At 35.5% G+C, this 23,840-nt stretch overlaps 1 protein-coding gene across 1 annotated transcript in view; it reads right to left on the bottom strand.

Annotated features, from left to right (window-relative positions):
• Window positions 1-23,840, bottom strand: part of cpo (couch potato) — a 359,710-nt gene that overhangs the window by 33,079 nt on the left and 302,791 nt on the right. The window contains 3 exon segments of the mRNA XM_067761391.1: window positions 6,214-6,276; window positions 6,384-6,437; window positions 8,344-8,421. Of these exon segments, the coding sequence (XP_067617492.1) occupies window positions 6,214-6,276; window positions 6,384-6,437; window positions 8,344-8,421 (195 nt within the window).

Genomic DNA, 23,840 nt, shown 5'->3' with positions numbered 1-23,840 from the left:
GCTGCGTTGTGCACCACTGCCTTATAACATAAACGACAGGTATACTACTTTGTCAACAACTAGTCATATTTGACTGCTAACTAACTAGTATGGCTGTCGGTTTTTCTAGGGCTCGTCCTATATATGCATATGTGGTATTATAAGCAGTTTAATGTAGCGCTAACATTTCACTTTTTTGGTTTTACATACGCCAATACATTCAAACCGAAAGTGTGTGTGTATGTGCGTAGGCGCATTTCTTTCGTTTCGGAGAGGATGTGCTATTTTAGCATACAATTATACCATACGCATTTGGATTGCTGTGTTTGTGAGTGTGGTGTTTATATATAAAAATTTAACTATAGTTTTAATGCTTTTAACAGAGAAAGAAGCTAAAGCAGTTTGGTGGTTATTATAAAGAAAATGTATCAATATATTTTTCTTTAATACTATGTGTACGCGGAGGGGGTAGGCTTTGCCAAGCACCTAATGCCATGTCCACATGAAATCTATTGTTCTTTGTTCACACTCTCTTTATTTATTCAGCCTCGAACTAAGTGGATAACTATGCTAATTTCCATACAAAAATTTTAGAGCGAAAACTCTTATTTGAACTGATTTTTTTCGATCCCCATTTAGATGCCGCTTTTACAGGGCTGGTATCATGTTTTACGATTCATATCGAAATCAAGTTTTCACTCAAACATTAAACCAAAATAGCTCTGGAATCGTGAGTCCGAATAACGACACATGCGAACTAGAGATTTCGCGTACTAGTTGGATTTGTAATTCATCATAATTTGTATAAATAGTTTGGCAGTTTCATATTTATAAATTGAGTGAAGAATAGATTTCGTAACACACGATACGGACCTAGGCTTTTAGAAAAGCTCAATACAGTAAAAATGCAGCACTTTTTAAGAGACCCGTACAACAATAAGTGCAAGCAGTATTTTCGAAATGAAACAAATTTAGTCAATGCACGTTGAGCGCAGTAAGAGCGTACTAAATTTATTACGAACTATTTTACATAGAAACGGCATTCGTAAATTAATAATCTAACTAAATCCTAAAACCCTAATCGATCTACATAATCAATTTAAATGAGCATTTTGTTGTTGAGGAGAAGCTGAATATCTTGGATTTACTCTAGTGAGAACTCATTTTAATATATTTCATCAAATATATATTTGCTGTTGCTTCTTTTTGCCTGGTGTTGGGTGATATGAAAAGTTTGTGCCAGTGTTGGTTTCCCATTCATGCACCAGAGAGCTTAAATCACTACAAGAAGGTACTAAAGTCGAAATGCTTAAAGAGAAGTGACAATATGTTTGCAAATTTGAATGAAAGTTAGAATAAATAAGAAAATTGGTATAAAAGAGAGCTTGCGGATTGCGGTAAAAAAAAGTTAAATAAAAATGTATGGTATCATAGCGGTTTTAATGTAAAAGTTGCCATGTTCTCATTATTTAGTTTGAAGCCGCGACACTAACTTGTTCACTTAATTTCTATTGTGTAGTCAATGCACTGTAGTGTAATTGATGCTTTAAAAAGTCATTTTCAATGCAATAGCAAAATTAATACCTAACATCATACATTATTCTATTTAAAAAAGGACAGCTTGATTAAATCGCTTTATTGTTTTATGGATGAAAATTTAAAAATTCCAACTGAACTGAAGCGTCTGCTTTTCTATAAACTTCAATGGAAATACATATGGGGTATTCCATCCCATTTCGACCAATTTTGAACCCGACCCCTTTAGAATTGGCTGAAAGTTTTTCTTCTTTTTCTAGCTTACGAAAGACGTTTTTCAGAATTTTTTCAAATTTTTTCATCCAACTCAAAAAAAGTTATGAATTAAAAAAAAACACCGTTTTTGTTTTCAAAATGCCATAATTTTTTCAAAAATTGACCGTTTGGGATATTTTTTTTTTAATTTGTTTTTAAATGTACTTTTAGTTTTTTTTTTAATTTTTCAGTTTTTCGAGATTTTTCGAAATTCGCCATTTTTTTTTCTCATAAAAAATTTCAATCAATTCTGCAATCATCCCCACTAATCCCGGAGTGGAACGATTTTTTTATATTTTTTTTTATTTAATTGAAAACAAATTTTCAAAAATAAAAATTTGTTTATCAATTTTATTTATATAACAAAAAATTTAAGAAAATGATTTTGAAGTATTCTTTTATTTATATATTATGGTAATCTACGATTAAAATAACCAGGATTAATGACTGACACAGTAAACATATAAGTTTTCAAAAAATAATGTAACATATATAAAGAAAAGAATACTTAAAAATCATTTTCTTACATTTTTTTGTTATATAAATAAAATTGATAAAAAAAATTTTTATTTTTGAAAATTTTTTTCAATTAAATAAAAAAAATATAAAAAAAAATCGGCCCACTCCCGGATTAGTGGGGATGATTGTCGAATTGATTGAAGTTTTTTATGAGAAAGAAAAAAAATGGCGAAATTCTAAAAATCTCGAAAAACTTAAAAATTAAAAAAAAAATTTTTTTTAAATTTTTTTGTATTTTTTCCGAAAAGTACATTTAAAAAAATTTAAAAAAAAAAGATCCCAAACGGTCAATTTTTGAAAAAGTTATAGCATTTTGAAAACAAAAACGGTGTTTTTTTTTTAAATTCATAACTTTTTTTGAGTTGGATGAAAAAATTTGAAAATATTCTGAAAAACGTCTTTCGTAAGCTAGAAAAAGAAGAAAAACGTTCAGCCAATTCTAAAGGGGTCGGGTTCAAAATTGGTCGAAATGGGATGGAATACCCCATATATAGAGTAATCCGAATATTTACGTTGGTTATACATTTACGCATATAATATAAATATATCTTTACATTAAGTGCAGTGTAAAACTTAAGCAACAAACACAGTTTTGAAACAGATGTAATATTTTAGTAATATAAAATAATAACTAAGTTAAAGGTAACTGATTATAACAAACACGACCTTTTAGCAGTTTTTCAGATAGCAGTACTTGCTGAAAAATTGGCAAGAGTTCGAAATAGGTTTATAATTGAATATAAAAAATTTTCGAAGTGGAAACTAAAGCACTCTGCACACAAAGCTAATCATATTTAATTGATGCCATGGGCCCGGCTAACAAAATAGACAAATCTTGTAATAAAGTAAATTTCTTCTGAAAAGGAAAATTCGTCAGAACAAACTCACTTACATTGAAAAGACTTGTATTTTTGCAAAGCGGCTCCTTGTAGTTGGCAGATGTTGTAACATCGATGTTACGTCATTAAGATACATAGTTCATTGGCGAACAATTTTTTTATCATCGATGTTTCTGGAAAATTTACACTTTCACCAACCTTTACATTTTTCTAAATCATGATTACAATTTTTTCTTAAAGAATTTGCTCTGCCAACTCATACGTAGTAAGTTTTGTTCTTCAAAGGCTTAACAAAAAATAAGGAACTGTTCAGTATTGTAACGAATTTACTGAAATTTCGCTTATTTCAAATCTTCTACTATGGTTCAAACCACTAAACTGTTGAATAAATAACTCCACTATTCAATAATGCAAAATGGCCTTTATTAGACTATTTTCAAAATAACACTACTATTGCTCGCCAGATAGCGTCTTAAATCCAACTGATTGTCGCGACTCTACTGTTGGTGCTTTTATACTCTGTGATTTGTCGTTTGCATACTTCTAGGCTCTTCCAGAATTTACTTAGCTACTGCCATATAATTATAACTACAGATGTGTATAGCTTCTAATACGCGCTTGTATTTGTGAGCGAAACTTCCACAATTATAATTGCATACTTTTGGGAGAATCTCAGATAAGATATCTGCATGTGTTTGTGCGTCTCTTCTCCGCTGCGTGTACGTACATATGTGTAGACATAATGATTTATCTATTGGTTTGCATACAAGTCACTGCTTAGCATCGGCTTAGAGATGATAGTATCCCTTAGTGTCGCCAATATTCGTTACAGTATGAACAGTGTGAACTCTGAAAATGTATGTAACAGATTTTAGCATACATTTCGTTGACACTTTTCATAATAAATTTAGAGGAAAATATAAGGACTTAAAACTTCGAAACAACATCGATGTATAGTTCATAAAGGTCGATATTTCCGACGTCGATAATTTAATATTGAAAGACATCGATGTTTAAATATTGATGCTTTTAGTGGCTGATGTTGCATCCCTAGCCGTAGGAGGGTAGTAAAAACAGGTCAATTTGTAGTTGGAAATCTTTAAATTTGGAATTAACCTATGTCAAATAAAATTTATATTAATAAATAACCGATAACTATCATATTAAAGAGGTTTAATTCAAAACCAGAATTTTTGGAGTAGTAGTGTGTAAAAGCAACACGTTGAAATTAACTTTGAGAATAGCTCTTACACATGAGATATTTACTACATGCAGCTATCTGCTCACTCTACTTGTAGGCCAAATAGTTTTATCGTTTGCTCTTTAGGGCACTTTCCCGCAAAGGATGGTAAAATATTTGATGGCCGACCACAGCATGCGATTTTTACTCATCGGAACGGGAGAAAATGCACACTACGTCCAATCGGGAAGTTCCGTTATCTACACTTGTGGTGATAACTAATCTGATTGTTTGCAATGTAGGTAATGAACGAACTTTTATTACTAAAAATCGCAAAGAAGTCATAGTCCTTACTATTTGTACACGGTTAGAAATTTGAGCCTAAATTTAAACCAATTCATCAGTTTGAGCAAAATTTGAAACTTTTTTCTACTAAATATGAAATCTCTTAATTTAATACCATGCTTTTTAATTTTATTGGTTTTCAATTTAAAATTTATTTAAACAATGAGTCTAAAATCATATAATTGTTTTAAAAGAAAACCAAAAAGTTTAGAAAATCTGAAGATAAAAATTTATTGTCATTTATGGTTTCAATTTAGATGGGGTTTAAAGCAAAACCCAAAAAAATATAAAAAATCTAAAATTAGAAACTTGCTTAAACGTCTGGTTTTAAAACAAACCGCTTTGTGCTGAAAATTTTAACAAACCACATTAAAGTTGTAAAAAGTGCTGCAAGTCAGCGATAGCTTAGTAGTTAGAGCAAGCTACTAAAATCCGTGGCACGTCGGTTCGAAACCTTCTATTTTTTATAACTGCAAGTGAAGACCTGTCTAGGTTGAAATTGAAACCTAATTTTGTACACTCATTGCCAGGATGACCGGTATAATCTATAATTGAAACCAAATTTGGTTTGGTCATATATGCACCTAGAACAAAAAAGTTTCATTTCAGTTTAGCGAAAGAGCTTATAGGTGGGTTGCGGAGCACTCTTTCCCAGGCCAGCGGCACATTGCCGTAGTGTTAGACTTCTTTGTTTAACAACCCCTTGTGAGGTGCAATCTACGAAATACAAATTGGGAACTTCATCACGGGTTGTTCGCTAGAGACTTTCCGATTTTCACATCGGCTCTCTCAAAAGCCCTAGAATAGGTTTGTCTAGTGGCAAAGCCACCGGTAAAGGCTAAGTTCACTGGTGGTCCCATAACTTGGACTCACTTCGTCGTCATAGTCTAGCATCATTGCATTTGCAAATTTTTTCACGATCCGTAGCTTATATTTGCTATTGCAGCATTTCCAGTATCAAATACACAAAGCTCTGAACTGTATTATTGTACTTATTTTTTGTCAACACTGAATAGCAAATTTTTAATGGCCAACACAACAAAAAAAGGTTAAACGAAAAATTTATGCATACTCAAAAAATTGTTTGCATTCTTGGTTTGGGATAAATTTCCTATAGACAACTACAAACTTCTTTACATTTTGGAACTGAGTTTGTTGCTTTGCTTTGCACAACGCTATATTTATCTATGCAAATTAAATTTATCGGTTTCGACTGTCCAACGAATTGCGCTAGTCCCTTGAAAATGACTTTACATCCAAATTTGTCATAGCTTATTTCCGATAAAGTATACTTATTACTTTTGTCACTTAAGCCGTGCGTTTGTAGCATTTTGCTTGGTAATAAAGATTTATGTTTACATTTGGAAAATTTAATATATTTTATTTAAACAGAATTTTATTATATTTGCAAAAAGTGCTTTTATAGCGATGTGAATATTTAGCATACAAAATAGTTTACATTCTCGTATTAAATATGTTTTCTTGCTAATTGTTTTTGCTGTTGTTGCAGGTTTTGTTTTTATTGTGGTATACATTTTGCATTTTCAAAATTAATATTACCTGTAAATCTTGTTTGGCAGCCTCCGCGCCAGCTCTGGTGTGAAATGTCACAAATCCAACGGGCTGTAAATCAGTAATGCAATTAAAAATTTACATATTTGAATTATGTAGTGCGTGAAAGGAGCGGAATTTGTAAGTAAGTTAAAGTTGTAAGTGCTTGAACTACTTACCGATGCGGTTTTGCCATTCTTGCTGGTCACTTTTAATAGAGATCCTTCATAACCCTATAATGAAATTAAATATATATGTAGTTTTTTTTTGCAGAAATTGATATAATTGAAGGTAAAATAATTGAAACAGGTTTGTGAAAAGCTCGCATGAATTGGTTCAAAAAGTTTCGTATTCTAAGTATGCTAAATTTTAGGGTATGGGAAGTGTTGATATTATATCAACAGCATACGCCAGCAGTTGCATGTTGTTATGTTGTTGTAATAGATTCTACCAGAGGAGAGAGATTTTGGTCTATAATTGTTTGGAAGGGTCTTTTTCTTATTCCGACGGAGCTGATCAACCTCATATGTATGTCCGCTTTGCAGGCAATGCAAATTAAGCCGCAGTGAAATGCTTCAATGAGGTCATTAACTGTTGAATTTTTCACACAATACGCTAGGAAGAACCTATACTGATTGCTCGGTAATTGGCACGGTTTAATACCATCTAATGAATTGAGTAGAGAACTGACTTATTTTGTTTTCTTAATTTTCTGACAGGGTGGACAAATGATGTATATTGGAACGATTTTCCGTCATCCCTTGTCAAATTTGGTTTCGAGTCGTTTGTCCTGTATTTATAGTTCGTAGGTATATGAACAGTTATTGTCATGAGTAGAGAACATTCACGTTCTGAAGAGTATACATGTGGTGATTCGTTCATAACTTTTACAAGATTTTGACCAACCGCCGTGTTTTAACCACTCTGGGTTTGGTTCCTAATTTTTTTTAGCTTTTTTATGAAAACTAATCTTATATTGAAAATTGGATGAATGATTGTTGATTGGATTTTTCATTTTGCTGTTTGTTTTCGAAATATTCTGAGCTATAAAAGTCACGTTTTCTTCTGCAGCAATACGTAATTTTGTCAACAAAACTTTTCATTAAAAATTTTATATAAACATTTACCTCAAAAACGCCGTTTATTTTTTTCCAATATTTACTTGTGTGTATTGATATAGACGTTTCTATACTCATATCTTTGATCGATGCGAACAGAGCTGTACATGAGATGGAATATTCAATATAATTCCTTTCCACTTAAATCTTTTGTTTTATAAGTTTAAAAGATTTTATTTGGAGCTCGTATGGGTTTCGAAACCCGCATACGTGCAGTTATTACGTGATCAATGCGCCTAAAAGTATATTTCAAAATTTTTTAAAAAACAGTAGCTGTGTTTTTTTTACATGTACATATATACATTTGCACTTAAACTTTGTATGAATTGCTAAGTGCATACGTTATCTACACTTATGAAATTGTTGCACAGAAAATTAGTATTGTAATTTTCAGTATGCATTATACTCAGTTGCTACTGAAATGTGTCTTTCCATTTTATCTCTCGACCATTCTACACTTCTATGACCGAAAAGTGTGTTTGTCCACGATACATCGCAACCGATGCAGCTACAGGTTATACACTATGACCAATAGAGGTGCGTGTCTCCGCTTATAAGCACAGCCGGTTTTGTAGCGAGTTATTTAACCACTGTCGTAAGTTTTCAATAATTGCCGCTAGAGGTAGGTGTTTTATCCGCAAATGTAGATTTATGCATGTACATGTAAAAGAAACACGGCTAATAAGTCCATGGCATGGGAGCCTTCAAAAAAAAAAAAAAAATAAATAAATAAATTTTTATGGAAAATAGTGACACTTTCAAATTTTATATGTTTTTTGTAACAAAAATAATTTTTTTGGACGAAAGAGAATAGTGAGTGTAGCAGAAAACGTGCTTATAGCATTTTCAGTTATAAATATCTCGAAACCCAGAATCAACTAAAAAAATCTGACTAAGTATTCAATGTACTGAAGGCCTTTGGAAATTTGCAGATCCCTTCTGGCTCTAAAATTTGCCAGCGTGTGTTGTTGGAAAGAATAAAATTCGCCAAAAATAGGTAAAAGCACAGATATACACTCACCTCATAAGCTCTGAATAATAGGTAAAGTTCACGCGGCTTTGCGTCCATTGGCAAACCACTGACGAAGAGGGTGCGAACCTGAAAATAAATAAAGATACATTCAAATATTTAGTCATTAAAATTAATATTAAATGTTAAACATATCAAAACAGTGTTCTAATAATAATTGGCAATTCTCTCAAAACTGAATTTTTTTAAAATTTTGAATCTTTTATGAAAAAAAGCTATTTTTGCGACGATAGCGTAATTAACCCACACCTTCAAGTTGGCGACATAAACACTCTAGAGGGCTGGGTCACGTACATGTTTGTGTAAAGTGAACTACACACTAATGGGTTGAGTAAAGGTGTGCATGTTTATTAGGCCGGGTCGATTTGTGGGGAGGCAAAAACATCGCCCATTGCTCTGTGAAAATCATATTCTAGGGATCAAAATAAGAAACTTTGCCGAAGGAACCATACCTCTAAAACGAATTCTGATGTCCCCCCCTTTGGGTCGTAGGGGCAAATTTTGAAAAATCCCACTTTGAAATGCCTATGTTTTTTCTTTTTGGAGTTTATTTTTCTCTTTAGAAATTTATTTAGTCAGAACATATGTAAATGAAAAAATGAATTTAACTTAATAATAGAAAAGAAATTAAAAAATTATTAGAAATTAGCGTTTTTACAACCCCCTTTTAAAACCAAGGCATCACTGTGATGCATTTGCATGTCATAAACATAGTTGTGTGGGTTTTTTATTCAACCGTTTTAAAAAATGAAGGTATCACTGTGACACAATTGCAGATCGTAAAATTGCTTGTGTTGTTTTTTTTAAACCACCACAAGACACAGCAGGTATAATTGAAATTGCCCCTACCCAAAAGTTCGACCCAAAGGGGGGGGGGGGGGGGACATCAGAATTCGATTTAAAGGTAGAATACTATTTTCACAGAGCAATGAGCGATTTTTAAATCGACCCGCCCTAATGTGTATGTATTGGGATATGCAAATTTTAAAGCGCACTTTGGCCCTCTTTAAAGTTCATTTGTGATGTTAATGACCACGTGCTCGAAAATAGACAAGGAACAAAGTTAAGAACAATGTAGAATCGCATATGAGTAGCAATGAGGCAGTAATCAACACAAACTTACCTACACTAAGAAATATTTGTAAATGTGTTCGTTCATGTGTTTGTTATACCAGCAAATTAGCAGAAAAATCGCTTGGGTCACATCATGCCCGAATAAAAGCCTCGCGCATACATACTTATGTATGTATACAGTTATATGTATGTATAAAAACTTGGGAGTCGCGTGTCATTACGCTTCTTTCAACGCGTTCACTAAAATTGCTGCATAATTACGTGTGTGTGTATGTGTGAGTGTGTGTGTTAACGCCCCATTATGCATGCGCTTATAAAAAAAGTATGTGTCAGCAAGCTACTATGCATAAGTAGAGAATACGTCCCCGAACAAATAAGCATCATAAAAGCTGAATTCATTAAGTGAATCACTTGCAAATAGGACATCAAGAGGTAGGGGAAGATTAGTGTAAATCTAACTGATTCAAGAGCAGATAACACTGAGCTAAACTCACCTTAAACCTGAAAGCTAACAAAGTCACATATTGTTATAACCGAGAACGAACAAACGCGGTCATATGTACATATTTATGTAGTTTTGTACGCGTATCATACGAGGAAGCTAACTTCAAATGATTTGGGGCCCTGAGGTAGGGACTTTAATGACAGCGACCATGATGACAATGTCTGTCATTGACAGACAATAAAGAGATAAATGATAAAAGAAGTAGAAGTAAAACATAACTGAGGGAAATACAGAGCTATAATATCCAACAAAAATGGGATTGTTCTCTCCCATCAATTAATATTAATAATATAAATTATCTCCACCATAAGGTTAAGGCTTACAATCAAATTTGGAAAAATTGCAATCACTTTTAAGAAAATGTATACTTAAGTGGTTTATACCTCACTCGTTAATTCCTTTTGTTTTAATAAAACTATCGCAATAGTATTGAATACTATCTAATTGTGGTCAAGTTTTTTTAATTTGTTCCTTCCGGAGATAGTTCCGATTATTTTATACAGAAGAAATGTTGGGTGCTTGCATACAAATAAGATATGATACCAGCTCATTCCAAAGAGTTATTGTATAAGACACATCGGCGTTAATAATGAAATTGACACAATTGCCAAGGCATCTCTTTCAGTGTATGTACATACTTAGAGTAAAAAATATTTATAGAAAAATCCTAAGCGATACCGCATTTTTCGTGGGTAAGGTGCTGAATTTTTATATTTAAATTAAATATCGAGGAAAAGCTGACTCGCGCATCAGTTCGCTCAGTCAAGTCAACCGAATTGCATCGGCTACGTGTCGGGCTAAGTATTTTTATACCTACCATGAAAAAGAAATGGTATAGTTAGTTTGTCACGAATCTTAACGGTGAAGAGATAGGCCCAGCAATAACTACATATACCGAACTGATTAGGTTGACACAGAAATAAAAAAAAAAAACAATGTAAGGCGCCCTAACCTCCGAAGAGATTTTAGGCCGAGGTTGACAAAATAGTTTGATTTAGCCGTGCCCGTCTCTCTGAACTAAAACTAGTCCCTCAATGTTTGAGATAACTTGACAAAATTTGGTGTGCGGATATAATTAGATGTCCGATTAGACATTTGTCTGATCCGGCTGGGTCGGACCAATTTAGCGTATATCCCCTATACAACCGCTTCTTCAGAAAATAGGTTTTTGTCATATATTCCTCGATTTATGAGAAATTAGCTTCAAATTTAGCCTTATGCTTTCGTATATGGTACGTATTGTTGCGTGGAAAAATCGTAGAGATCGGTAGTGTATATATTATATATCCTATACAGCCGATTGTTCGGATCAGAAGCTTTTCGTAATTTCCGCCCCATTTTAACAGCTAGAAGTTTCAAATTTGACAAAATTCTTACGTATGCGGCATACAAATAATCCTGTATAAAAAAGTCGTAAAGATCGGGCGTATATATAGTATATATTCCCTAGAGCCAATTGTTCAGGTAAGAATTTTTTCGCAATTTCTGTCTCATTTCAAGAGCTAGGTAGAGGCTTAAAGCTTCACAAAATGTCTAAATATATAGCATTTGTTTTTTTCTGAAAAAATCATATAGATCGGTCCTATATATAGCAAATATCATACACAACGTATGGTTTAGATAACAGATTAGATGGTTGTGGCTATCACATGCAGTCAACAAGAAACGTAAAACTTTGAGTAAGAATTACTATACTATTATTTATTTGATATTTGAATATATCGCTTATATACATCTGCTTTATTTGTATTGCCTACATATCGTATGGAACTAATTATTCGAGTACTTATTACGAATGGGATCAGATTATTGCGCAGCTCTACTCATGAAAGGTATACAGTTCCGTCCTTACTTGTTTATACCAATAATTTGTTTGCCAACAAAAACAAATGTGCCCTTTTTTTCTCTTCGCGAATTTTTTTGTCCATGCAGCGTTGCCAAAGGAAGTGATCGAAAGATCTTTATTGTCTTAAAAAAATCTTCACTAAAGCTTTCCTGATATTTTTCTAAGAACTTTCAGACGACATCGATACTAGTATTCCCTAGTCTTTAAATCGAATACATATTCTTATACATAGTTAATTGTTCATATGCTCTTTCGTATGCAATCATTTTTGGTAATTCGCAATAAGTTAAATGATTTTCGCGGCCGCCGAAGGGTGGTTGTATCGTGCTCCGCTTACCACACTAAAAATACTGCGTTCAAGTCCCGCACGAAATAGCATCAAAATTAAGAAATAAGTTTTTTCAATTAGAAACATTTTTTTCTAAGTGGAATTGCCCCTCGACAGTGATTTGACAAACACTCCGAGTGTATTTCTGCCATGAACAACTTTTCAGTAAAAACTTATCTGGCTTGCAGATACCGTTTGGATTCGGCGTAAAATATATAGGTCCCTACCGGCCAATTTATAGGAAAAATGAAAAGTAGCACGACGCAAATGGGAAGAAAAGTTCGGCCTAAATCTTTTAAGTTTCACGTTATATGAAAAAATAGACGCCAAAAATTATGCACAATAATATTTATAAGTAAAGTCATTTGCGAGTAATCGAAAGGAGTTGATTCGGGTCTGAGCCCTAATAAAGATACCATCTAGGTTATTTGTTGGTGCTTAGCCTCCAATGTGATTTTGGCCATTGCATAAAAAAGCTATTACTCTTTTGCGATAATTGACGCAAATTGGGAGGACCACAGGAATTCAAGTCTGCCACCAGCTATCTGTACCAGCTCACTGGAGGTCTCCTCTTCTTCTGCTTAAAAATATGCGTGTCGATAGGAATAATTTCTGATCCGGAGGGTCTTATGGACCTAGCAAAACAACAAAAGCCCAAAGGTACGTTGAACTCTATTCAAATCTGCGTGACGCTCTTTCCACTTATCATTTAACGTCTTTAGACACACACATTTGGCATCATTTGAAGATAAATCTTGAATTATGGCAACGCTACTGGTATGATGAAAACTAAGCTAGACTAAGTCAAGCGGGGTGTACATAAGAAAATTTATTGAATTTTCTAGAATCTAGATAATTATTTTTCATAAATGTGTGTAAGTATATGTTTCCTATATAAATAATAACGTTAAGCTTATAAAACTATATGTGAGCAAATTAAAACGTGTCCTATCGAAAGATCAACTTTTCTAATTTTGCAGATGACTTGTTAAGTATTTGTGATTAAATGAGCTTATAACTAAAAATAAATGCAAACGTTAATCTTAGTATAAAAGAAGTAAAGGCGTCTAAGTTCGGATGTAACCGAAGATTATATACTCAGCGTGAGCTTCAATTGCACATTTTATTTCAGATAATTACTTTTCTACATAACACGTTTAAAAAAAATGCCTCCCCATTTCCTCTTACAATAAAACTTGATTAGTGAAATACCATTGATTCAAAACTATTTTTTGCTAAGTTATAGCTTATTATTCTAGTCTACGACCCTTTTAGACTTGTTTTATATCTAAGTTGCCGTGGTCTTTAACCGATCCCGTCCATTTTTACTAGAAATATTTTCTGCTATAAGGAAAATATGTGTATGAGTTATGGCTCCCAAAACATAGAACGTTGCTTAGTCATAAAAGGGGGCGGTGCCACGACCATTTTTTTAAATTTTAAGTTTTTCCTATTTAATATTATAAATTCACTTGGGAATTGAAATACCATTGATATAAAGCTCTTTTTTGCAAATATATATCTTATTTTATTCGGCCACGGCCCTTTTAAAAATCTTTTATATAAAAGTGGGCGTAGTCCCTAACCGATTTTGTTAATTTTTCTTCAAAGCATTCCTTATAGTAAAGGCAACCTCTTTGCCGAATTTTGTTACGATAGGTTTAACGATTTTGGATTATTAATCATATTTGCAAAATTGATTTTATCACAAGTGGGCGGTGCCACGACCATTTTAAACAATTTTTTAAATTTTTATCAAGAGTCTCAATATTTGTCCACACGTCAAATTTCAACATTCTAGGTGTATTATTTACTAAATAATCAAGTTTTTTGTGTTTTCCAAAATTTTATATATATAAAAAATGGGCGTGGTTATCATGCTATTTCGCTAATTTTCAATACCAATCTATTCTGGGTCCAGGTAAGCTCGTGTACCAAATTTGGTGAAGATATCTCGTTATTTACTCAAGTTATCGTGTTAACGGACGGACGGACGGACATGACTCAATCAAATCTTTTTCGATACCGATGATTTTGGTATATGGAAGTCTATATCTATCTCGTTTCCTTTATATTATACCTGTTTAACCCACCATTATCCAATCAAAGTTAATATATTCTGTGTGCAAAGCACGCTGAGTATAAAAATATACATGTACATTACACTGGGTCGATTTATTGACCGATATCGCGCCATCAATTTTTCGATAGGATTTGGGTTCAAGAAAAAAAGTTCCACTACGCATACCCAAAAAAATAATTTTCGAGCCTGCGAAATTTTTTGGTTTTTGATTTTTAAGGTGTTTTTCATGATCTACTAATAAAATTTTCATATGTATACCCTGTCCTACCCAACAATGTCCGCTAAAAACGTTGTCGATAACAGTTTTTTGAAAAAAAAAAAAAAATTATATATATCATATATTAGGGCGGGTCAAATTGTATGTGGAAAAAAAGTTTCTGAATCTATGGCTCATACTGGGTAATATTGTCTATGGGACCATAGGTCTGAAATGAATTTCGAGCCTCCCTAATTTTGTTAGAAAATTCCATATGTTATTATTTTTCAGAATTACAGTGATTTTGTAACAGGACATGGCAAAGGCTCTCGTGACGGTATTGGAGGTTTAGTGAAATATTTTGCCATATTCTGAAAAATAACAACAAATGAATGTTTTCAATAATAAATGTGATATTTAATTAATTTTAAGCATTTGGCATTGATCGCCTTGTATGCTGATATGTAATGCATGAATATATGGCGAAAGAAAAGATTAATATTCAAAAATTCATGCAAAGAGTTTTGGCTGATGGATATTTACCCATGTTGAAATACAAACTGCTCACTCCATATAGAAAAAGTTTAAACAAAAAAATAACGGTTTTTTTGAAATATTATTTTTTGAAAAAAAAGCCATAAATTTTTACTAAATACTAAAAAAATAATTTTTTTGTAACTATATGCAATTGTTTATAAATTTATATAAAATTAAAAGTAATGGCGAATATTTCAAAGAAAAAATCATGAGAATCGGTTAATTTTTGACAAAATTTTTGACACTTGAAGAAATAGGTGAATAAAATATCGATTGCATTTTATCGAATTCAATTATCGAATTATTTTGACCAAAGAACAACATATTTAAATTTCATCGAAATCAAAAATCATATCCTGTGCGGACTGGGTGTCTTGAAATGGAATGAGCCAGTTGAATTTGAGCTTAAAGAATTTAGAACGTACGTAAAATAATTGATATACACTACCGAAAAAAATAGTTTAAAGTGTCAGTATCTATAGATTTAATGACCAGCTCCGCACGGAGAGCTTGAACCAACTTTAAATACGAAATCATAGCACTTGTACATTTTTTTGTTTATTATAATCAGGTACATTGCAGCTAATTGGGACCAAGACTAAAATAACTACCCCATCATTTAAAAAAAAAATGCAGATTTTAAGAAAACCTGCTTTTGTTACTTTATTTATTTATTTATTTATTTATTTGTTAGTCTACAAATTTTACAATCTATCAGACTAAATATGAATGAATGAATGAATATAAATGCGGATTACAGTGTAAAATTAACAAGCATACATAGTGAGCAAAATTATATTATAAAATATGTATATACATATATTATTGAATCAGTTGTCGGGATGGACTGTGATACGGAATTGATTATCAGTGCTGTCGGAATGGACGTGATTTCGAGAAGCTGATGCATATTTAACATACAATAGTAGGGCTGCGATGTGTGGGAGGTTGGAAAGGACGTGATTCCAAGCCACCCGCCCAAAGTAACTGGAGCAGGTAACATATTTAGTTTAACATGTGATTTTGAAACAGTTATGAGTTCAAGGCAGTGAGAATATATTTTTTATACTGTAAAGTGTGTCGCAAGTATCAATATTATTGCAGTGATTATTGAAATCTTGACACAGACAACGAAGAGGTTCATGCATTTGAAAATTCGATCTACATATATTTAAATATAGCGGTTGGAAATACCGAGAGGGCCTAAAAGGGACATTAAACATCACCTCGCCAAGCAGAAATGGACTGTTTATCATCCCCCTTAATAGTTTTACCATAAATAAAACGCCAAGCATCTCCCTACGGCTCTATAGTGAAGGCAGCTGTAACAGTTTTAACCGGCTGCAATAGGGCGGTAGGTTCCTTGATGGATCCCAGGGCAAATGATTTAAAGCAAAGAGCAAAAATTGCTTCTGGACCGATTCTAATTTTTCGCTATGAACCTGATAACGCGGGTTCCAGATAATGGAAGCATATTCCAATATAGGTCTTACCAACGATAAAAAAAAGAGTTTTAGTGACATAGGGGTCATTGAATTCCTTTGACGACCTTTTTACGAAAGCCAAAGTGCCTCTAGCCCTATTCACACACGATTCGATATGTAATTTGAAGTCCAGTTTAGGGTCCATTATAACGCCAAGATCAGTAAAGTTTGTGACTTGCTTAATGATATAATCGCCTATCATGTACTGATACGTTTTAAAAGATTTCCTCGTAAAACACATAAACTTGCACTCAACCAGGTTATTCAGATCTAATTGAAGAAGTGCCCTATCTTCAGGTGAGCGAATGGGCATAACCAGTTTGACATCGTCAGCGTACATCAGCGGTATGCAGCGCTTCAAAACATTTGGGAGGTCATTAATGAAGAGCAGAAACAACACTGGACCAAGGTGACTGCCCTGTGGAACTCCAGAAGATACATTGATAAATTCAGACAAGCAATTGTTAAACACAACGGTTTGCTTTCTACCTACCAAGTACGAAGAGACCCAAGAGAGAAGCCGTGATGGAAAACCCAATCGATCGAGTTTTAGTAGGAGTAAGGAATGGGAGGCGGCCACCGTGGTGTGATGGTAGCGTGCTCCGCCTATCACACCGTATGCCTTGGGTTCGCACCCCGGGCAAAGCAACATCAAAATTTTAGAAATAAGGTTTTTCAATTAGAAGAAAATTTTTCTAAGCGGGGTCGCCCCTCGGAAGTGTTTGGCAAGCGCTCCGGGTGTATTTCTGCCATGAAAAGATCTCAGTGAAAACTCATCTGCCTTGCAGATGCCGTTTGGAGTCGGCATAAAATATGTAGGTCCCGTCCGGCCAATTTGTAGGGAAAATCAAGAGGTGCACGACGCAAATTGCAAGAGAAGCTCGGCCTTAGATCTCTTCGGAGGTTATCGCGCCTTACATTTTTTTTTTTTTAAGGAATGGGAAACTTTATCAAACGCCTTACTGAAATCAGTGTAAATAACATCAACTTCGCAGTTCGTCCTTAAGTTATTGGATACGAGGGTTGTGAACTCCAGCAAGTTAGACACAATGGACTTAGCCCTGCAAAAGCCATGTTGTGACAGGTCCACTGCCGAAGATACTGCAAAAGCCAGTTGATTTGTGACAACTGATTCAAATAGTTTTGGAATAGCACAAAGTTTGGCTATTCCTCTATAGTTTGTGACACAAGATCTACTCCCACTTTTATAAAGTGGTATTATAAACGACTCCTTCCACTTCTTAGGGAATATCCCTTGCCTCAAAGAGGCATTAAATAAGCAGGTAAGGGGTTGACAAAGAAATTGAGCGCAAGTTCTGAGCACAACAGATGGTATTTCATCAGGTCCACTGGAGTAGGAAATTTTCAGACTTTCCAGATGCCTTAGTACCTCATCTGTATGAATATATGGCATACCTACTGAGTTAAGCGAAGGTAACATGTATTGATAATCCACCGGAGGGGAGTTAGGGATAGTCGAGTATTTAGATTTAAAAAAGTCAGCAAACATATTTGCAATCTCGGAGTCAATACTAAAAATCCGATCGTTATACTTCATTACAGAAGGAAACCCTTTAATTTTTCTTTTGGAGTTGACGAAGGAATAAAATGTTTTTGGATTGGAAGAGATCCGATGCTTAATCTTCATCAGATAATTCTTATAGCATCTTATCTTAGATTTTTTAAATAATATATCATAACAAATTCTATTCGTACTAATATATACGTTGTCTAGGTTCCGAGTCATGGTGGAATTGAAGAGATGTCTGATGAGCTGGATGTAAAGGATTAGGTGTAGAAAAATAGTGGACATTATGCGGGATATCCATCTTTTCCGCATACGTGTCTACGGTCCAATGGCCATCGCAGACCGCTATACAAATATGTATGTGGGTTTGCTCTAGATCAGTCGACTCCTTGTTCGTCGCTCATCAGTCTCATCGTGTGGATTTTTATACTGTACGGCCCGTGCTGAACTTAGCTCACGTAAAAATTTCGAAATTCCTATTGGCTAAAAAAAATCACCTTAACCCAACGTAAACCACTTTTATACAAAATGCATGTCAATAAAATATTATTTCCAGCTGCAATATTTATAATAGCGGAAGTAAAAAAAAAAAAAATAAATGGAAGGCGTGATAACCTCCGAAGAGATTTTAGGCTGAGTTTCTCTGCCAATTTGCGTCGTGCTCCCCTTGATTTTTCCTAAAAATTGGGGGGACGGGACCTACTGGTTTTATGCCGACTCTGCGAGGCAGATGAGTTTTCACTGAGAGCTTTTCATGGCAGAAATACGCTCGGAGTGTTTGCCAAACATTGCCGAGGGGCGACCCCGCATAGAAAAATGTTCTACTAATTGAAAAACTTGTTTCTATAATTTTGATGTTTCTGTGCCCGGGATCTTCGGGGTTGTTGGCGGAGCACGCTTCCATCACACCACGGCAGCCGCCAAATAGCGAAAGTACTTTTTAGAATTTTCAACTCTTGTCATTATAAAATTTCACCTTATACATAATTCGAGTATGTATGTACATATGTATGTATGTACAAACATAGGTGGTAGTAAAAACAAAAAAATTCATAAATGACCGAATTTATTAAATTTATTTGTCTACAAATTGACACCTTCGTTGAGACGATGGTGTGTGAAGGCTAATGTTTTATAAAATTTTCACGAAATCAGAATCATTAATTAAACAACATACATAAATACATATGTTCTTATGTAATACTGCAAGGTGAAATTGAATTTCTGATTCCTTTCTCACACGAAATTACATTATAAGTCATAACAAATTGCTTTTCGATACATAGCGCATTCTAAAGTGAAACCTCGCTAATTGTTGGCATAGCACGAAACATTGACATTGCACAGTGCAACAAATTTTTACCGAATTTTCCATGTTTATTCTTTGATTTATTTTTATTAAATTAAAGATTCTAAATGTTTTACTGCCTTACGACCATTTTCATGTCATATGAACATTACAAATTATTTATCCTATAAACACACATTTTGTTCACATAAAATGTTTTATCGGGCAGGTAAATCTTAAATTCACGCGAGAAAACTGCCCTTACAAAAACTAAAAATTAGTTGAAATCAATTGTACAGAAGACTTTATTTGAGTGAGAAGCTAAAACAATGGGTTTTTGAAATATTATAGCAGGCATCGCAAATATTAGTTCATCGGAAAAATTTTTGGTACATGAAATTGTGAGATTAAAGTCCTACTTCGGAACAGGATTGCAAAATCACAAGCAAAAATATGAATGCGTAATTTTTCGGCTGGAATTGTTAAACTATCGATAGTGGCCTCAGCGTCGGTGGCTTTTTACAGTGTTGAAACAGGCAGGTCAAAAACAGGGTACAAAAAAAAAAAAAAAAAAAAACCACCAATAGCGCAATCGAGTGTTGGTAGACATAATTGGCTTACTTGTGATCTATGAGCGTTTGTACATCAGCTGCAGAAAATTTATTCATCTAAGTAGTTAAATGAATGTATAGTACGAGCCATACACATATATGGATTTGTAGAAAAAAAATTTTCACTTTTTTTAAAAGACACCAAATTTATTTGTTGGAATCTTTTCGCAATTTAAGTCAACACATATATCAGAATTTCCTGTTGTTGTTGTTGTTGTTGTGACAGTGCTTCGTCCCACCTAACAGCTACGACCGATCACAAATTGTCATCAATGTCCTCTAACGGGAGTACAAGGAAACATGCTGTTTCAACAGGGGTGGACCATAATGAAAGGGGTGTTAGAGGGGTTGGTGCCACGTTACAATTGAAGAGATGGTTGGTATCATGTGGGGACACATTGCAAGCGGGGCATACATTTTGTAAGTAGGGTTTGATTCTGGATAAGCAAGAGTTTAACCTATTACAGTATCCAGAACGAAGTTGAGCTAGAGTGACTCGCGTTTCCCTGGGGAGTATGCGTTCCTCTTCCGCAAGTTTTGGGTACTGTTCTTTGAGTACTGGATTCACCGGGGAATTCCTGGAATAAAGGTCCGACGCGGGTATTCAAATGGAACTGTTTGGTTAGCATCTCATTTCTGTCCCTGATAGGAATTCTGAGAGTGGTATTTTGGTAGGCCTGTAGCTTCTTCCAGTGGGTAGTTTTTAGGCTTGGCGACCATATAGTGGACGCGTAGCATACAATCAGCTGGCCAATTGCTTTGTATGTGGTAATGAGCGTTTCTTTGTGTTTTCCCCAAGTACTGCCAGCAAGGGATTTGAGGATTTTATTACGGCTCTGGATTATCGGAACAATTGCGGCTGCGTGCTCACCAAAATGTAGATCCTGATCAAACGTCACACCCAAGATTTTGAGGTGTAGGACAGTCGGTAGCGTAGTGCCATCGACGTGGATGTTCAAAATGGTCGACATTTGGGACGTCCATCTTGTAAATAAGGTCGCGGAGGATTTAGTCGGTGATAGTGCCAGGTTCCGCGAGGCGAAAAAACTGAAGAGATCTGGGAGGTAGCTGTTTATTCTGTTGTAAAGCTCATCGATCTTTGGGCCTGGGCTTGTGGCCATTATTGTTCAGTCATCGGCGTAGGAAACGATGGTAACTCCTTCTGGTGGCAAATGTAGCTTAGATATGTAGAAATTAAACAAAAGTGGGGATAGGACACCACCCTGTGGCACCCTCTGTTTAATTCTTCTTGGTTTTGATGTTTCATCTCTAAATTGCACCGATGCCTGCCGACCACCCAGATAATTTGCGGTCCACCTTTTAAGACATGGGGGAAGGGAAGACCCTTCCAGGTCTTGCAGTAACGTGCCATAGTTGACCATATCAAAAGCTTTTGATAGGTCTAGCGCAACGTGTACTGTTCTATGGTGGGGGTTTTGATTTGAATCGCAATTTATCTGGGTGCTGATGGCATTTAGCGCGGTGGTGGTGCTATGGAGTTTTCTGAAGCCATGCTGATGACAGGCTAACTGCAAATTTTGTTTGAAGTAGGGGAGCAAAATGGCTTCAAGTGTCTTGGCTACTGGCGATAGGAGAGATATCGGGCGATATGACTCTCCTATGTTAGCTGGTTTCCCAGGCTTTAGTAGCGGGACCACCTTGGTCATTTTCCATTTTTTGGGTATGAGAAAAGTGGAAAGAGACAGGTTGAAGACATGTGCTAAATATCTGAAACCCCCTTTCCCCAGGGCTTTTAAGCATCGGCATGTCTATGCCGTCTGGGTCCACTGCTTTGGATGATTTAGCATGACCGATGGCATCCCCAACCTTTTGGTGGTGATGGTAATTGGTGACGTGCTGCATTTATGTTTATGTGCGCGCTTGTTGGCCCTCCGTGTATCTTTGCCGACCGTAGAATGCATTATATATTGTCGGCAGAAAGCGCTCTCGCATTTTTTCGTATCCGACAGCACTTTATCGCCAAAGGCGATGGAAACTTTCGTCATTGTGCCTAGACGGATTCGATAGGGACTTTACGTTGGACCAAAGTTTACCTACACCGGCAGAGAGGTTACAACCGCTTACGTACTCCTCCCATTTCGCCCGATTGTGTTCATCCACAAGCAATCTGATGCGTTGGTTTATATCCCTTATTTGGGGTTCGCCGGGATCGAGCTGTCTTATAAGGTCACGTTCTCTCGCTAAATTCGCGGCCTTCGCCGGGAAGTGGGCCGAATTTCGGGAATTCTACCGGCGGGAATGAAACGAGCCGAGACGGATTCAATGACCTTGCGGAAGCACGCTCCCCTTGGAGGGCATCATTCGGGACAGGGAGGGAAGCAAAGGGGTTGTCTGTAAAGGATTTGTATTCGTCCCACTTTCATTTTTTAAAGTTTATGAAAGTGTGTTTTTCTGTGACGATGAAGTCGGCGGTACGCTTGAGCGAAGTCAGTATAGACAGGTGGTCGGATGCCAATGTTACTATCGGCTGCCAGTTGACGCAGTTTACGAGTTCTGCGCTCACGATTGAAATATCCGGCGAACTGTGACAGTTTCCAACCATACGTGTGGGGGCGTCTCCGTTTATTGTGCAGAACGCCGTTTCTTCTATTTGATCCGCCAACATATCACCCCTACTGTCCGCCCGAAAGTTTGAATGCCATAGATCGTGATGGGCATTGAAATCGCCTAAGATAATGCGATTGTTGCCAGTGAGTAAGGAACTGATATTAGGGCGGTATCCACTGCGGCAATAGGTGGCAGGAGGGATGTACATGTTGGCAATGTCTAGTTTGCATCGCCTGACCGGACAGATAAGCTTTGACGTTCTAGGTCACTGTCCCTGCGGTCGATGTCGGGATCAAATATATGATATTGCACAGAGTGGTGTGTGATAAATGCGAGGCCGCCTCCATTTCCAATCTCACGATCTTTGCTGTGGACATTATACCCAGAACAGGTTTGCAGTGCAGATCTTGCTGTGAGTTTAGTCTCTTGAATCGCAGCAATGCGGACGTTGTGCCGCTTCATGAAATCGGCTATCTCCGTGATCTTCCCAGTTAATCCATTACAGCTTAACTGCAGAATTCTGAAGTGCATAGGGCAGACGTCATCACCCTGGGAGTAAGTGACGGGTGACTACGCCTGGGTTGTGGAAGGCTAGGACGCAACTTTTGTTGTGGCCCTGGGACTGGACGTCCCTGGGTAAGTATTGGGGTACCTGGTGTATTTGGGTATGCGGCCTGGCAACATGGCACAATGAAACTTGTCGTGGGTTGCTGTCGCGAGACCAGAACATCTTCAAGTTATCGTGTTAACGGCCGAGCGGAAGGACAGATGGTCGACTGTGTATAAAAACTGGGCGTGGCTTCAACCGATTTCGTCCATTTTCACAGAAAAAAGTTATTGTCTTAGAATCTATGTCCCTACCAAATTTCACAAGGATTGGTAAATTTTTGTTCGACTTATGGCATTAAAAGTATTCTAGACAAATTAAATGAAAAAGGGCGAAGCCACGCCCATTTTGAAATTTTCTTTTATTTTTGTATTTTGTTGCACCATATCATTACTGGAGTTGAATGTTGACATAATCTACTTATATACTGTAAAGATATTAAATTTTTTGTTAAAATTTGACTTAAAAAAAATGGCGTGTTAAAAAGTGGGCGTGTTCTTCATCTGATTTTGCTAATTTTTATTTAGCGCACATATAGTAATAGGAGTAACGTTTCTGTCAATGTCATGATATCTTCAATGACTGCTAAATTACAGCTAGCAAAACTTTTAAATCACCTTCTTTTAAAAGTGGGCGGTGCCACGCCCATAGTCAAACATTTTACTAATTTTCTATTCTGCGTCATAAGGTCAACCCACCTGCCGAGTTTCATCGCTATATCCTCTTTGGTATTAAATTATCGCACTTTTTCCGTTTTTCGAAATTTTCGATATCGAAAAAGTGGGCGTGGTTATAGTCCGATATCGTTCATGTTAAATAGCGATCTCAAATGA

This window comes from Eurosta solidaginis, chromosome 1 (assembly GCF_040869045.1).
Source record: "Eurosta solidaginis isolate ZX-2024a chromosome 1, ASM4086904v1, whole genome shotgun sequence".
NCBI lineage: Eukaryota > Metazoa > Arthropoda > Insecta > Diptera > Tephritidae > Eurosta > Eurosta solidaginis.
This window is presented reverse-complemented; position numbering and strand designations above follow the sequence as displayed.